Source organism: Cornus florida, unplaced genomic scaffold (assembly GCF_030987335.1).
Source record: "Cornus florida cultivar Cherokee Brave unplaced genomic scaffold, ASM3098733v1 CherokeeBrave_3.0.0_Hap2_Chr05, whole genome shotgun sequence".
Taxonomy (NCBI): domain Eukaryota; kingdom Viridiplantae; phylum Streptophyta; class Magnoliopsida; order Cornales; family Cornaceae; genus Cornus; species Cornus florida.
The window spans coordinates 112,398,888-112,416,445 of NW_026775575.1; the positions used below are offsets into that span (position 1 = coordinate 112,398,888).

A 17,558-nucleotide genomic window follows, 5' to 3' on the forward strand; every position below is an offset into this window, starting at 1 on the left:
AAAGTTACAAACTATAAGTGAAAAAAGAAAAATTTTAAGAAGAAAGAGAAAAATGAGAAAACTTTGAAAGAAAAATAAAAAAAAAATCTAATTGAAGAAGGAACATTTAACTTTTTTTTTTTTTCTTCTTCTTCTTTTTTGGTAAATTCACATAATTATGTCTTTAAATATGTATACTTGTAAATAAATAAATAATTTGTTGAGCTTTAAAGTATTTAATTAGATAAACGGCCCATAATTGTTTATTAGAATTTTACATTTTGTCTCATATGGTGTTTGAAAAGTATGCATAATTAAGACACGTGGTGCTTGTACATGGACAAGTTATCTTTAACAGCCGGCTCCGTTTCGTAAAAGAATTTTGTTATTTGACTCTCTCTCTCCCTCTCTCTCTCTCTCTTAAAGAATTTTGTTAGTATTTGACTCTCTCTCTCCTCTCTCTCAAACAATTCGCAAATCTCATCTCATCTTTCCGCCTCATGCACATCATTTATTTACTGACCAAGAATGTCAACAATCATCGTACTCACTTTAGATTGGTGTTTGAAAAGTATTCGTTAGTGTCATACTTCAAAATCTAATACATTATTTTTTAAATATTCTTAATATAACTTTTATCTGAAATTATAAAAATTATTAAAACTTTTTTTTAAAAAAAAAACTATTGTAAACCTTACAATTTAAATGTAAAAGTTCATTTTATTAAATGGTTGGGTCAAGACAAATAACTTTTATACCGTACTTATAAATTACTATAAAAACATATTAAGAAATTCATCTCATACTATTATTAAAAATATATATAAAAAATAACACTTTTAAAAAATTGCATTCCCCAAAGGCAACGCGGAACGGAATGAGTAGTATTTATTAATTTAGTTAGCAGTGGTATTGGGCATATTCAGTTATTTAATCTACCTACTTATATTTATGAAACTGAGTGGTGCTGGAATCTCTAGCTTTATGTGCCAATTGGAAGAGAAACCCATCCATGGTTTTCAAAACCTTCTAGTCAAACGTTATATACTTTATTGCATGGCTGGCTTTGAATTGCATGGCTGGCTTTGAATTGTTGTCTAAAACAATTCAAACGATTGAATTCACATTCTTTTGTTTTGCATCCACAATCATGAAATAACTTTTTAATAAATCAAACTTTATTCAGATTTTAAAATTATTAAAGCACCGTTTGGTAGATTTTCTTGAAACTTGATTTGATCAAATACAATACAGTTTCATGCATTGCGTGAACCTTACCAATTCATGACTATATTCAAATTGTGGGAAAATTATTATTAGGCTTCGTTTGTTTTAGACTAAACATACTACACTTAATTAATATAAATCACCAATGACATCAGTGATTTATTGTTATTATTTATTTTAAATTTTACACCCACAGTACGAGATGATGCATTTAAATTTTTTGTAAAATTAGGAAAACAAATACAACGTGACATCACCTCCTGTGGCACTCAATGTTCAATGCATGAGTCATTTGAAATTATTGTCTAATCAATGCAAATTTGTTGTGTAATCGGTATATAGTAATTGTGTGGCGTCCGATATTCTGTGTCACGCGAGAAATTTTAGTTTCATTGGTTTAATGAAACCTGATTACAATATTAGGGGTGACAATTCGGATTCGCGTGTCATAATCGTGTCGTGTCGACCTAGAGGTATAATACTAAACATGTCAACCTGAACACGACACGATTAATAATCGTGTCACATATTCTAAACTCGAGCACGACACATTTATTAAACGGGTGACACGACACGACACGACAAGTGTAACCCGTTTAATAAACGAGTCGTGTTAGATACACCAAACATGACCTGTTTAAAAACCTGTTTAACACTTTTACCCGTTTAACCTATTTAAACTTTTTAACAACTTAAATTGTTTAATGTGGCCAAAATTAAAATAATAGCAAAAAAAAACGTAACCTGTTTCACCTTCTTGTGTTTACATGTCCATATGGTTTTTGCAGGAAGATTGGGATATATTGAAAAGCGATTTATGCCATTTGATTACAATAAATCACAACATCAATTCTGATTCTTTTGGATCTACAGATATTACCTGGTAGCCTTATCAATCATCTCTTTTGGTGATTTTCTAATCATACTGATCTTCTTTCCCATTTAAAGCAGGTGGGACAAATTGCAGCTGCTTTAATTAAGCATTGACAATATGTTTTCTAGATTATTGAACAGACCCTAAAGATATATATATATATATAGATTGGAGTCTACAAAAATATATTCTATAACATATCATTGTATCATCTGGCTAAAAAAAAATCTCTCTACCTTACATTTATTTATCAAGAAAAATCTTAAGATTAAAAAGAACTATAAAGCAGCTCTCTACCACAATAAAATTTACAATGTTGATGCACAAAAATTAAGCTGCTAATTCAACACATCATCAGAATCCAAACACACATCAAGCATTAACTCACATGATTTTGACGTGATTACTATAAAAGGAAACCAATAATAAATTGATCTGATCAGTGACCTCAAACGAATGGCAGAAGAAAATCACAAATCAGAAGAGAGTTTTATTTTTAATAATGAATCACTTGCTCGCGCGGGCCCCCGGCGCCCCCCAAATAGTGATATGCAGGTTTTCTTATGTATATTATAAAATGACCCAAATGTCCCTTATCAGGTCAACACAGGTTATACGGGTTCACAGGTAACACATTTAATTAAACGGGTCAAAACGGGTTGAACTTCAAAATTCGAACACGACACGTTTAACTTAACGGGTTAATCGTGTCAACCCGTTTACGACACGAACCCGTTTATAGTAAACCCATTACCCATTTAACTCGTGTCGTGTTGGCGGGTCGTGTCGAACTTTGCTACCCTTAGATTACATTCATGCTATTTTTCCAATTAGAAAAAATTTAGTTAAAACTCTAAACTAAGTTTTCTTTAATTCCAAATTCAAAGTATCAATTTTATGCTTTCAAACGCAACAAGTCTATTTTATTTACTTCTACAAGTGAGTTTTTGAACCTAAATTTAAAAATAGGTTGGATGTGAGTGTTATATGATAAATCCATTTTTGGCCTAGGAAAAATCTCTCTCTATATATACGTACGTATGTATGTATGTGTGGGTGGCCACCTTGTGTGCAGGTGTGAGGCATTGTCAGGCTACCACACTGGACGAGAGTTACAGGTGCACAATCCCATATCGTTTGAGTAAGAGAAATGTGAAATGCTTATATGTAGTGGTGTTATCTCCAATTGATATGAGGCATTTTGGGGTAAAATTCAAAAGTAAAACCGTGTGAGTTCGGGTCCAAAGCGGACAATATCATACCAAGTGGTGGAGTGGATCATTACAGTATACGTGTCCTCAAAATTAATCGATCTTACTTAAGATCCTGTCCAAATTACATGGATCGGATATAAATTGTATTAGGACATTGTTATTGAGACCATGGAGAAAATCAAGTTGATTCGACAGCGGTTGGTCATGGCTCAAAGTAGGTAGAAAAGCTATGCTGAAGTTAGTAGCATTCCTTGTGTTTCTCTCAATATTTTCAGTTCTATTTTTGAAAGCCTACCCCTATGTCCATCAGCTCTGCTGACTATCAAGTCAACTTTGCCAAACGGGGCCAGGAAGGTTTTCTCAACCATGCTGCACTTCCGGAGGCCGAAGCAGAAGGAATTCCTCTCCATCGCGTAGCATACACCGGTGCGAAAATGACATATTGAAACCCAAGTTTTCATACTTTTCTCCTTAAAGGCAAAATTCTACATTTTTGAATATACATGGATAACCATGAACCTATGTGGGTTGGTTAACCCAGTATAGAAAGCTTGCACCAATTGCCATTTGGGAATTAGGTGGTGCGGACATTTCCTTAAGAGGTCGGAATTCGCTCTTACCTTCTTCTAATATGTAAGGAAATTGCGAGCGAATGACATCCTCCCGATCCCAAGTAGACTCAGCAATAAGATGTAAACCGCGGATCCCTATCCGAAACAATGGATACAGGAACCCCGTGAAGCTTGACAATCTGTCTCACATATGGATCGATTGAACTTTTGGACTTAAGTGCTTTTGGGTCGAGGCTTGGATCTATCTTGAAGTGCTGAGATCGATCAATGTTTTGACATTCCGAAGAGTCTTGTAATGATGAAAGATTATATCTTTGAATGAAAATACCTCAATTAAGGTACCTATTATGTCAGTAGACCATTTTAATCCTGAAATAAAATATCTTCAAAAGATATTTACGAAAAACACCCCAAGAAAGGGAAATGTTTCCGAAGAACTCTACATAAATGAGGAGAGCAATGAATTTACCATTCTGGGATCGGATGAACAAGGAATAATCAACCTTTGATTGTTTGTAGTTGGCTTGCTTGAGAGCATTAGAGAGTTGGCAAAAGTCCATCTTCTTTGTTCTTTTTGTAGAGCTCTCCATCAATCAGAATATAATGCGGTGCCACAAGTTGCATGATATACATACGTGTATGAAACGAATCATGGTTGGGATAATCTAAAGAATACGACAAGAAGAATGCTTGAGCATAGATTAACATGAAGTGCAACAATGCATATATATATCAACATGTATATACAAGATATCAACTATTTACCAAGCACAATCCAATTTTGGAAACTTATACAATACATGCTCAAAGTCCACCACATTTTATTTATAATAACAAGTTTCAGAAATTACACATAAGTCCCAATATTATATAAGTAATAACAAATAAGCCCTTACGGTTTGACACCCTCAGCATAGCCCTATCCTACAAGGATTCGTTCTATTGCGAGTGGTTAATTTATTATTGACACATCAATTTTTGGTTGGAAAAAGAAGAAAAATGAAGATTTGGTAGGAAGGAGAAGAGTAGAGGATAAGAGGGGTTAATTTTTCCTTCGGCCCCACCAAATCCTCTTCTCTTAAAAGATGGGTGAAAATGAGGGACAAGGCTCCCTTACATCATTGTTCAAGCTGTAGCTGCAGGCGGTGTCAACATTTAAGATCGATTGAACAGGATAGTTGGATTGATCAAAGGTCTTATGATCGATCCAACTGAGAACTAAGATCGTAGATTTTTCTTGGATTGATGGGACAGAGAGCCTATTTGCAGCTAAATTAACTCAGGGGACCTCCAAATCAAAATCCGTCTCGAGCAAAACACCTCTTAGGCTTCTAGGATAGCTCTTACTGATTTTAGAAGAGTAGAATGCATGTACCCAAGACAACTTATCATTACGGAAAACTACATAGTTTCTTTGGGGGTAAGGCATTATCAAAGTAATACGCATTGCAAACCATTCATAGGAACTGACAACTTAATAGCAGATCGTACCTAACCATAAGTGAGTTAAGCAGGACAAAAAAGATTCAAAATGAGAAAATATGAACAGCGGATAACCAATCCCCTTTTAAGTCAATGTTCTGACATTGTACATTCGGGCTGGGTATGATCCAAAATGTCCGGCCGGTCCATATGGCCATCCCATGCACTTCAATGAATGATGCGATAGCAATTGGCAATCACAAGTTGGAGATTTAAAAAAAAGAGAGATATTTTTAATGTTTGTTTAAATAGGCTCCGCAATACATCTATTTGTTGTACTAATACGTAAATTTTGTAAAATGAATGAATGAAACCGTAATTTGTACTCTCTAAAAATTACCAAATAAATAAATAGATAAAAATAGGAATAAAAGGATATGAATATTTATGTTTGATTGGGCTTATGGGGCTGGTCTCTAGTCATGTCGTGTAGTTCTGGGCCTATATAGCCTGGTTAAAAATGCAAACCCAACTGTCCAAACAGCCCTAGTAATACGCCCAACCCCAGTTCAATGGCTAAGGACCCATTCTATGCGCAAGCCCAGGATGAGGCCCAACCACAATAGTATTGGGTTTAACTGCCTATAAGAGTCCTAATGACAGTTGTCCCAACCACAGTAAGCACTATTAATGGAGTGGAAGTGCTAGCCTCAAACATCCTCCTTACTACCCGGTTTGGGCTTAAAATATTTTTGGCATTGTAAAAAACTCAATCCGTTAGAAAGTAAAAAAAATAAAAATCCCTTGGATCCTTCTATCTACTATTATTTGAGGTTTGATAGTATTTAATTTACAACAATACTTTGTTCACGGAGACCAATGGGCACGTCCTATTTAATTATCAAATCAAAGATGATATATCTCAAAATATTTGATTTTGTAATTAAATTATACAAATTCTCATGACATAGTGGTATTGACAGGAATTTGGAAGGTAAGTTATCGAGATCTAACTTTCGAACCGAATTTTTAACTTAAATGGTGTATATTATGGGATCGATACACATGCAGTAAAAAAAATAATAATAATAATTAAATTATACACATTTATTTATTATTAATCTACATTAACAGAATGATTAATCTACATCCTCAGCTATGGAACGACTATATAGGTTAGATATAGACCCACAACTCCACACCTCACTTTTTCGGCTCATTTAGAAATCCTCGAAATTATCACGACTCCTCAAACTTCCGAATACATGAGATAGAAATGGCAAGAGTAATTGAATGTTGACTTTTAATATATATTTTATTCGTAGCTTTCTATTTATCGGTAAGCAACAGTGTACAAGTGGGTGAATGACATGAAGTTTGAACCACCATTATATATATACGTGCTCATTACATTAAAGGAAAGGATTGACAATCCAATCAAGTTTAATTAAGCTGCTCACTTGTCCAAATAGCTATCACTAAAATGCTCTTATTATGATAGGTTTCCACAAATTAACATCTAGTTACCACCAAGAAGGAACGTGTGTATGCGTCAAAAAAAAGAAATTGATTATGTCAATTTAATTATTATTTGATCACAGTAATTAAAGATTTTGTGATGTAACAGTGTCTCATCTATCTCTTAAAATAAATGATGAAAGTTAAAATTCATAAAAGAGTCACGTGGGTGTTTGAGTGATGTATGTAAATTTCTTGCCGAGAACAAAAAAAAAAAAAAAAAAAACATACGCAGTATTACTGTAGCTTAATTAATCATAGATTATTTTATAATAGGAACAATCAACTAATCTGGACCAATCTAAAAATCTAAACACTTTAAAAAAACAGAAGAAGAAGAAAATAGAGTACAAAACCGAGAATTTTATTTTCTCCTCTTAGTTTATAACAAAGGCTCATTGGTGCCGTATTATTATAAACTTGATAAATTTGAAAGAAAATCGATTCAAACAAATATAGTCATACGCCTTACATTCTATCCAAATTGTGATGTCGTACATCATCTAAGGGAAAAGTTGTTAGAACCGTGTAAACATCATTAATCAAGTAGATGGGTCTTGTGTAATATTGTGAGTATCAAGGGGTGAGTGCAAAATAGATAATATCTGCGCACAGCCGAGAGCGGATTCAAGAATTGTCAATGGAGTTGACTGACACTAGCAATACTTTTTTGTTTTTTTGTTTTTGTTATTATTATTATTATTATTATTTTCTGAGCCTACCCCTAAATTCACCCTTGCATGGAGCGGCTGACAGCGAGTATATTGAGTCTCAAGAAGGGTGATTGTGACATTCATGTTATCTAGGGAATAAGTTATCCATGCCAGTTAGGCCAACGAAGGAATAATTGTGACCTCATATGGTCTGGAGGAGAAGTTATTTATACTGGATGTTACAATATATTTTATAATACATTATTATCATATATTATATAATATATCATTACGAGGTATATATAGCATTGCTTATATGGTAACTATTTTAACCTACCCTCATTATCATTTATAATATTACCTTATATGATAATGACTTTTTTTCCACACATGACATCTCCTATATAAATTTTCATATACTCTTGTATCTTATATCTCATACATAAACTCTTTTATATTTCTAAAACGAGAATATTAACTTCTAAGAATGGTGAAGGGGCGACTGTGACGTTGAACCCTAGCTTGAGAAGAAGTTGCCAAGGACAATATTTACAAGTGATAGAGGCAATTACACGGGCATTTCAACAACAATGCTTATCATTTCAAAAAAAAAATTCCTTTTCTCTTGCGTGAGTGTCGAAATTAAGATTACCAACTTTATTGTCACCAAAGAAACCTTTTTGTTTTGTTGTTAAAATAATTATGTCAGCCTTTGCTGTGCCCATTACTAAAAGGACCGTTAAGTTGAAACAGAAACCTAAAATAGTGACGCAATCTAAACCATCCTTCCTTCAACTCATGATGGTTATTCCGATGCAGTTGGGCTGAGGTAAACCAGCCCTAGACGTATGGTTCTCGGTTTTGGCCCAATCTAAGCCTTTGGTTTGGTAAAAAATAAAATAAAATAAAATAAAATATCGTGAAGATATATTGTACCACTTATAGGAAATGATATCTACTGCTACATTTCATTTTATACTTCCACAAGTCACTTTTTATTATTATTTATTATTTATTTTTTTATTTTTGTTCTTAAAGAAAAAAATTGAATTGACACCGTCATACATACTTCAAAAGTACTTTCACACTTCAGGATTATCGCTTTTACTCTTTACTTTTAAATATAATTTATATTATTTTCTTTGTTTAAATAAATCAAGAGAAGTGTACGTGAATAAAATATACCGTCAACATCACATTTCATTAACGAGAATTTAATCTAAGTAGAGTATGTTTTTTTCTTGCTTAAATCAATTAGCTCACGCGACAAAAACAAACAAGGCAAGTCATTAAAAATTATTATCACATGGATCTTGAAATTGCTTTTTCACAGAGATTACCGACACTAATTTTCAATTAATCTTGAATTGTGCACCGACAATACCATTCAAATGGTTGGGACCTTAATTTTTTAAAAAATTTCCCCTTTTAGTAGAGCAAATTTCATCCAGGACTAAAAATCGTTTAGCAAATGATTCACCACCTTATGTCTAAACACAAGATGGTATATTTTAATATACCTTATAAAGTATAAGTATGTTATAATACTTTTGCATTATCAATGCAACCCACATATGTGTCAAATCGGGATCATTCTGGAAAAAATATTATATGGAGCAGGTCTTCCCCAGTGGGAATATACAACATCTAATTGCGATATATTAAAATATTTTTTTGTGTAAAATATATACTGTCACCTATGATGTGTAATTTTTTTCATCTCCAGTAATCTGTTAATTTACATTGTCACATCACCAATGTGTAAAAGGGTTGGTGTAAAATACACAACCTTTTTACACGACCAAATCAACATATTTACTTTTTTATCCCTCTTTCTCATTCTATTAAATAATCAACCATATATTAAGTAAGTTTGTAAAAGTTATGTGGGTCGTGGCATGTGTATGTGGGTCCTAGCATGACACATGGTTGATTGTTATTGAGAAATATATTTTTACACGAAAGGTATAAGACAACCGTTAGAGCTAAAATTAAATAATTTAAATTTTTTGTGTAAATTAATTATGACACATTATATTTACACAAAAAAATATATATAACGATTGGATTGGAGATGTTCTCAGTGACTGTGTAATGTAACCCACCATATTTAATTTAATAATTAAAATAGGACATTCTCATTTATTATTTGTTTACATTAGGATAATGTACATCTTCACCGATGAAGTGTTCTCCAATAAAATATTACAAAAATTTAACTTCCGATATCATTTTTGTTTAGACAGGACCATCAAATGATTTATAGTTCAAAACCATTTAATGGAACAATAATTCCTCAAAATTATTAAATACTCTTGGTCCACTTGTTGATCAGTCCAATTCAATCTAATCCAAACTCTTTAAAAAAAAATTGTATATATATTATGTATAAAAAATAAAATAAAATTTGAACATTAATATTTATGGGGGAATAGACCACCAAATTAATGACATGGTGCAGACCATGTACTGATTTCCAAAATGTGAGAGTTGTCATTTTGGCAACTCTGTTCCGCCACAAAAATCTAAGCATAAACGTTACAGAAAGAGATGTAAAGACGATACTTGTCCAACCATCCAACACTAATCTATCTGATTGGGCCGTCAAAAATTAATCACGGCGAGACATATTGTACTATCTCATTTATTTTCCAGTTTTGGGCATTGAAAGTAATCAAATTACTTACTCTATATACCCCGCCCATTTTAGTGAGCAGATTTCACAAATCACCCACCAAACATTCTACATTTAAGAAGCAAATCATGGACCACTAATCCCTTACCACATTCATTCCTATCAAATATGTACATATATATGTATATCTATATATATATGTGACATTCTTTGTCCTCTCTCTCTCTCTCTAGAGCCCTATGTTTCTTTCTCTGGGTAAATTCTGGAGAGATGGGTTTATGGGTTGATTGCAGTACTCTCTCTTTGCTGCTCATTGTTGTTGCTGTTCAACTAGCAAATGTAGAGAAGTGTGTAGGTGACTGTGATTTCTTCCAAGGGAGATGGACCGTCGACGCGTCCTACCCTCTCTACTCTCCGGCCACGTGTCCTTTCATTCAGCCGGAGTTCAATTGCCAGTCCAACGGCCGTCCGGACAAGACATATCTAAAGTACAGATGGCGGCCCCAGGATTGCGAGTTAGCAAGGTAATGTATATTCTCTCCGGTTAGTTTTTTCTTTCCCTTCACCTGTTGGTCATCTACATGTAGCTTCTCTGTTGATGCATCATTATCACCGTTAAGCTATTGACGGTGGATTGAGATTTTGAGTGGTTGATAATGATGTTAAAAGTTAATCGCGAAATTGATTCTTCTCCTTTCTCTCTATGTGAAAAAGGAATCATTTATACTGTCATCACATTAGGTCACGGGTTGCCACTTGCCAGATGGGATGTCTTTGTCTTGTGAGACGCTTTGTGCACTTATGACTTCAATTTCTTTTCCTTTTTATTTTATTTTATTTCTTTACCCTTTTTCAATTACTTTTGGCTTTGTGCACTTATGACTTCTATTTATTTTCTTTTTTCTTTTATTTTATTTATTTACCCTTTTTCAATTACTTTTGTTGAGTATAATGATGTTGTTTGAGAGCTAATCCCACACCCACACATTCATAATTCTAAGTTCACCATACATTCATAATTTTTGGTAAAACTTAGAATCATGTTTAATAACGAAAAATTATTAAAAGATTGACCTATATCTATAGAAACAAATGTGACTTGGTAAAAATAGAAATAAAATTTATTTTGAGAAATTCAAAAATTAATTTAGTTTTTCTTACTACAATATCACCATTTTTAATTTTTATCATCAATTTAGTGATATGGGTTTGTGCCAAAAAAAAAATATATATATGATATATTATGAATAATCTAAATTAATATCAGTAATTCTAAATATAATATTAGCTCAAATTTAAATACCAATTAGTATGTGAAACCGGCCTAAAATGTTTTTTATACTTGCACTATTTTAACTTTTGGTATTTTAAATTTTGGATAGATTTGATGGTGAAGAGTTTTTGAAGAGATATAGAGGGAAAAGAATAATGTTTGTAGGAGATTCATTAAGCCGAAACCAATGGCAATCATTCACATGCATGCTTCACGCTGCCGTGCCCAATGCAACATACACTCTCACAGCAAGAGAAGATGTCTCCGTATTCACTTTCACGGTAGGCACCACCCTATTTCATTTATTTCTACTATTAACCTTCAGCATGCATATATATGTATTTATATATAATAATATAAATGTGTTGAATTATTTAAAAATGGTTATTAATTTATTACTAGCTTAGTTGTACTCCTTCCTAATTAGAAGATTTTTTATATACAAATCTAGATTCTGAAAAATGGATCTAAGAAAGAAGATTAGGGGACTATTAGGTGCTGGGCGGAGCCAATTAAGTTGCTTCCAAGAAGCACGTAACTCAGCCCTTGCTCTAACCTACTATACATTTGTATATATTTTTGTAGTAATTTTAAATGGTACCCCCTTAAAATTTTCAAATTCCTCTAATTTCTTTTCTTTTCTTTTTTTTTTAATAAAAAAAGTTACATATATTACACCATATATTTTTCCTTTTCTAATTTTTGTTTCTTTTTTGAAAAAAAATTCTTTTTTCATATATATTTCTCTTCTTCAAGTACATATATTCTTCATTTTCTAATATATGATAATTTTAAATAGTCCTCCCCCTCCTAAAATTTTCAAATTCCTCTAATTTTCTTTTTTAAAAAAAGTTATATATATCCTTCTTCTTCAAGTACACCATATATTTTTTTGTTTCTTTTTCAAAAAATTTCTTTTTTCATTTATGTATAATTATGTATTGTACCATTTTTCCTTTTTTTTCTTTTTATAGATGATATTTGTGATAATATTAAATTAAAATATTATTAATTAATATTTTGATTCTTATATTTGTCAAGTATATTTTTTTAGGGTACTTATTTTTTAGCATATTATTTTATAACTATTTTTTTTGTTTGCCTTCTTATTCAAAAAAAATTATATTTGTCATACTTGTTGATTTTCTGTCCCTTGGCCCAGCTCTGAAAATGGATCTAAGAACCATATATATTGTTAAAAAAAATTGTATCTAGCCATTTTAAGATTTGGATTAGAAACTAAAATCTAAAACTAACAAAATGTGTACGGTTTCAGATCAATTCGAATTGGTATCATGCTCTAGATTGAAACCTCATGGCATGTTTATTAAATTATTAGCTTAAACTATACAATCTTAAAGTATAATTTGTTTTATTAAAATTGAATAATGAGACCATATAAATAAAGTTCGTCCTTGGTTGAGTAAGACGTGTCATACTTTTTAAAGATTGTGTCGTTTTGTAATATCAATTTGGTTGATTTAGATGTGGTCATACTTTTAAAGATTGGGACTTTTTAATTATTAAAAAACAAAGTATTGTGTCTCTTTACCAACAAGATAATAAAAGAGGTTAGTGGATCCCTTTCTCATAAATCATCCTTTATCACACGTCTCTTTACTGAATTTTGAATTTACGTACTCATATATCCTTGATGAATGACTAGTACTATAGGAGATTATATGAGTTGGATTGATTTTTATTTAATTTTTATTTCGCAGGCACATTTTAATTAGAACCAAAGTATGTTAATCTTGTGACAATAAAAACACATGAACGAAAAAACAAATTTACTTTTGACTTTTATCCCAGCTGTGAACTGTGACAACACACGGATGATTAGTCGGTGTAGTGATATAGATAGAAATGGACCAAGTACTGGATCTAAAAATTAAATGGTTTTAATATTGATGTGTATGTGTTGATGGTCATGTGATAGTTTTATTATGATTCCTGCAACTCAATGATTATGGTATGGAACTTAAATCAAAACAGACAGACCATGTTACACAAAACCTTTTGTCAATGTTTAATCGAGTCAACCTTTGCTCCATTCCAGCTGCCTTTTTTTTTTTTTTTTTGTTTTAGGTTTGGTAAGAGATGATGGACACAACCATTGTTTTTGGTGGGTTGGATTCCATCTCATGCAAGTCTATTATCCAGCTGTATTATCGAATGGAGAGTGCAAAAACTCCAAAAGGGCATAGCCCTGTCCAAAATTGTCCAAATGCAATGAGTTGATTTTGATGTTAAGAAGGAAAAATGTAAGGGAGTACCCAATCCTTTTGTGCTGATTACGCAACACATTAACAAGAGGATGTTAGGTAACTAATCTATTTCTTTTTGTCAACCATGTCCCTTTCTCTTAAGAGCCGTGATAGATACACACAAAGAAAGAGTAGAAAAAAGGGGCCGATATATTCACATCTCTTAGATGCATTGAAGCGAGTCTCCCATTGATGCATTCAAGGGACATATATGCCTGGACCCTTTTATAACAAATGATGATGTCTATCATTAATTGGTGTGAGAATTTAACTTATATTCACATTAATATATAACAATAAAGTCGAATAATCCCCGTCACTCCATATGAACCGTAATGCGATGGTGTAGGGACCTGGTTTTTATAGAAAATCATGATCATATGTAGTGGGGACATATATATTTGATTTGAGGTGGTACACTCTTTTGATTACACAAAAATAGAGATATAAAATTGATTATTTATATATATATATATTTGCCTGGAGAACTAATTCAATTCATCTCAAGGCTTGAATGATTCTAATGTATCAGGATATATAATATTCTCTGCAATACACAAGTTTACCCCTTATATGCAATAGTTTACTCGTCTATGCTACTAGTATTTTGTTTTAAAATAAAATTCTGATGATAACAATTATTTGTGATATACTATTTTTCTTGTGGAGGACATATACATACATGTACACATTCATATTACTAGACTAGTAATAATATGATTGACACTAAAGATGTATATATGGATGGCATTGCAGGATTATGGAGTTAAAGTGATGCTTCATCACACAGTGTACTTAGTGGATGTAGTAAGGGAAAAGATTGGTAGAGTGTTGAAACTTGACTCAATTGAGAATGGCAGCAAGCTATGGCAAGGGATTGACACGCTCATCTTCAATACGTGGCATTGGTGGTACAGAAGTGGACCAACTCAACCGTATGTTCAAAAAAAAACATCTACTACTACTCTCTCTAGATCATATATATATATATATATATATATATATATATGTATTCATAATTTCCAATGTAATGAAAGTAGAATTGGTAGTAAAGTGTTGTGATTTTGCAGATGGGATTATATTGAAATTGGTAACCGTTTAATCAAAGACATGGACAGGATGGTTGCATTCGAGAAGGGGCTAACAACATGGGCCAATTGGGTGGACTCAAAAGTTGATCCTAGTAAAACTATGGTTTTTTTCCAAGGGATTTCTCCATCTCACTACAAGTAAGAATTTAATGGCTTTTTTTTATTTTTTATTTTTTATTTTTAAAACTAGTTTAACTAACAAAATTAAGTTCCATTGATGTCCTTGAAATCCCTAAGTGGGTTCCAATTGGATGCTGGAAATATCAATTTGGAGCATTTTGACACATCATTGCTTTTAATAGGCCCCCAACACAACACTAATTTGTCACTCAAAAAATAATTTTTTATTTTTAAATATTTTAAAATTAGAAAATTGTACAAAAATACTGCTTGGTATGAAAACTGTACTCACACTCACATGTGATGAGATGAAAATGAGTAAACTCGATAAATTTTTTATAAATATTTTGAATCCCCAATTCCTTCTTACATAATTAAAAAAAAAAAAAAAAGTCACGCATTAATTCAGATAGTATGATAACCTTTAATTTTTCAAAAAAAAAAAAAAAAACTACCTTGAAAATGGAGAGAGCTCTCAACATAATGAGAACCAAATGACACCAAGAAGAAATTAACATATATATATGCTTCCATCAAAGTGTTTTGACACTAGAATTGTCTTTCTCTCTCTTTGTATTAATTGCTTATTTATATAATCACTGTTCTCATTGTGTAATTCTTATGTTCTACAATAATATGATGTATTCAGTGGGAGTGAGTGGAATGAAGCGAGTGTAAAGACATGCATAGGACAGACCCAACCTTTGCTTGGGTCAACATATCCGGGAGGACCCCCAGTTGCATTAGGCGTGCTGAAGAGGGTGCTAAGCAAGATCAAAAAACCAGTGACATTGCTGGACATTACCAACCTTTCTCAGCTAAGAAAAGATGGACACCCTTCTCTTTACGGGTTGACAGGCCGAAAGGATTGCAGCCATTGGTGTCTTGCCGGAGTTCCCGATACTTGGAATGAAATACTTTACAATTTTATTCTTGATTAATTTAGTGAAACTTAAAATCGAATGCGAATGGGATCCAAATTAAGGGGTTCCAATATTGCTTAATTGGCTCTCCATTCGGTTGTAAGTTTCCCTCTCCGTGTCAATACTCCTCATTCTTGAAAGGAAGTCATTGATGATTAAACCATTGATTATTTGAATGAATAAAAGATCATTATTGCAATGCCATTTGGTGAGTTTCATTTGAAGCAATGCCCATTTACATGGTATAAACCCAATAATTTTTAGGGTAAAGTGCAAAAAAAAAATCCCTAAACTATTGGCTTTTTGTAATTAACCCCCCTAAATTATTAATTTGTTACAATTAAGTACAAATACATCGCAAAAGACTATTTTACCCTTTCTTATTAAATTTGTCATTTCTTATTAAATTATTTTTTATTATATTTTCTCTTATTTAAATATTAATTTTACCATTTACCTTAATTTTATAATGAGTATTAATTGATTATAAAAATGAAAAACAAATAAATTGATTTGTAACTATCATTTTCTAAAATGATTAACTTATTATAATAAAACTTATTATACTCATTTTAAAAAAAATTAGTATAAAAAATATCTTCTTTTTCAAACAATATTCATGAAAATTAATAAATTACGTAAATAAAAAATATTCTTTTTAATGCAATATATTCATGAAAATTAAGAAATTACTTAAATTGTTTCAAAATTTTCTATTTAAGATTTTTATTTAAATAATTAATTTAAAAAATCAAAGGCAAACCTATGCAAATTTAATAGAGAATATTTCATCCAATTAGTATGAATTTTTTTCATAATTTATTTTAACAAGAAAAATATATCCAAGTGTAATTCAATAAGAAATGATATTATGGTGATTTAATGAAAAATAGGTAAGACAATGGGACTTTTTACAAATAAATGTGATAGTTTAGAGGATTTTACGTACAAAACATAGTTCAGGGGGGTTATTTGCAAATTTAGACATAATTGAAGGAGTGTTTTTTTACACTTTACCCTATTTTTTAATTATAGTAAAGCCAGTATATATGCATTAAGAGAATGAGTTGAATGGGATATAAATTAAACACATTTTCAAATGGAGAAATGAGTCCATTTTCTGCATAAATTAATAGCCATCTTACTGATCAATAATTGGATGATGTTAAAATGCGTACGTAAATGGTGTAATATAGTATTAGTAGTTGTAATAGTTGAGTATAAGGATATATCACCATTGCGTGAATGGTCAAATTAAGTAGTAGTTGAGTATAAGTAATTATGTATCAGGAAAAAAAAAAAAACAGAGTATAAGTAAGGATCACCGCATAAAGGAAAATAATATTTTATATATCATAAAATATATGAGATGACAATACATATTCCATTTGAGTACCTCTTATATCAGAATTTTTCTGTTTTTAAATCAACTTATTATAAATTTTATTTGACTGGTATAGAAGATTTAATTTTTTTTTGGTGTGAGATTTAATTTGACCATTGCGTGAATGGTAAAATTAAGTAGTAGTTGAGTATAAGTAATTATGTATCAGGGAAAAAAAAAAAAAAAATTGAGTATAAGTAAGGATCACCACATAAAGGAAAATAGTATTTTATATATCATAAAATATATGAGATGACAATATATAGTCCATTTGAGTACCTCTTATATCTGAATTTTTCTATTTTTAAATCAACTTATTATAAATTTTATTTGACTGGTATAGAAGATTTAATTTTTTTTGGTGTGAGATTTCTGTCCTGTGGAGTCTCTAATTTGGTATATAGCA

The 17,558-nt window shown here is 31.5% G+C and overlaps 1 protein-coding gene across 2 annotated transcripts; it reads left to right on the forward strand.

The window, feature by feature from the left end:
* Nucleotides 1-10,107: 10,107 nt before the first annotated feature.
* Nucleotides 10,108-15,972, forward strand: LOC132308647 (protein trichome birefringence-like 41). 2 transcript variants are annotated; one of them, XM_059806789.1, is made up of 5 exons: nt 10,108-10,618; nt 11,477-11,648; nt 14,391-14,569; nt 14,705-14,863; nt 15,495-15,972. In XM_059806789.1, exons 1-5 carry the CDS (start codon nt 10,365-10,367, stop codon nt 15,784-15,786), a joined length of 1,056 nt encoding a protein of 351 aa, XP_059662772.1. In that variant the 5' UTR covers nt 10,108-10,364; the 3' UTR covers nt 15,787-15,972. The 2 variants fall into 2 exon arrangements, with proteins under 2 accessions (XP_059662772.1, XP_059662773.1); XM_059806790.1 differs by lacking the exon at nt 11,477-11,648 and having other exon boundaries at nt 10,488-10,618.
* The last annotated feature ends 1,586 nt before the right edge of the window (nt 15,973-17,558 follow it).

What these genes read in the sequence shown, in the direction of transcription:
- LOC132308647 (XM_059806789.1), top strand. Translation starts at nt 10,365, where the DNA reads ATGGGTTTATGGGTTGATTGCAGTACTCTCTCTTTGCTGCTCATTGTT. An exon ending in CAGGATTGCGAGTTAGCAAG is followed by an intron (nt 10,619 to 11,476) that starts GTAATGTATATT and finishes AATTTTGGATAG; the next exon opens with ATTTGATGGTGAAGAGTTTT. An exon ending in AGAAGTGGACCAACTCAACC is followed by an intron (nt 14,570 to 14,704) that starts GTATGTTCAAAA and finishes GTGATTTTGCAG; the next exon opens with ATGGGATTATATTGAAATTG.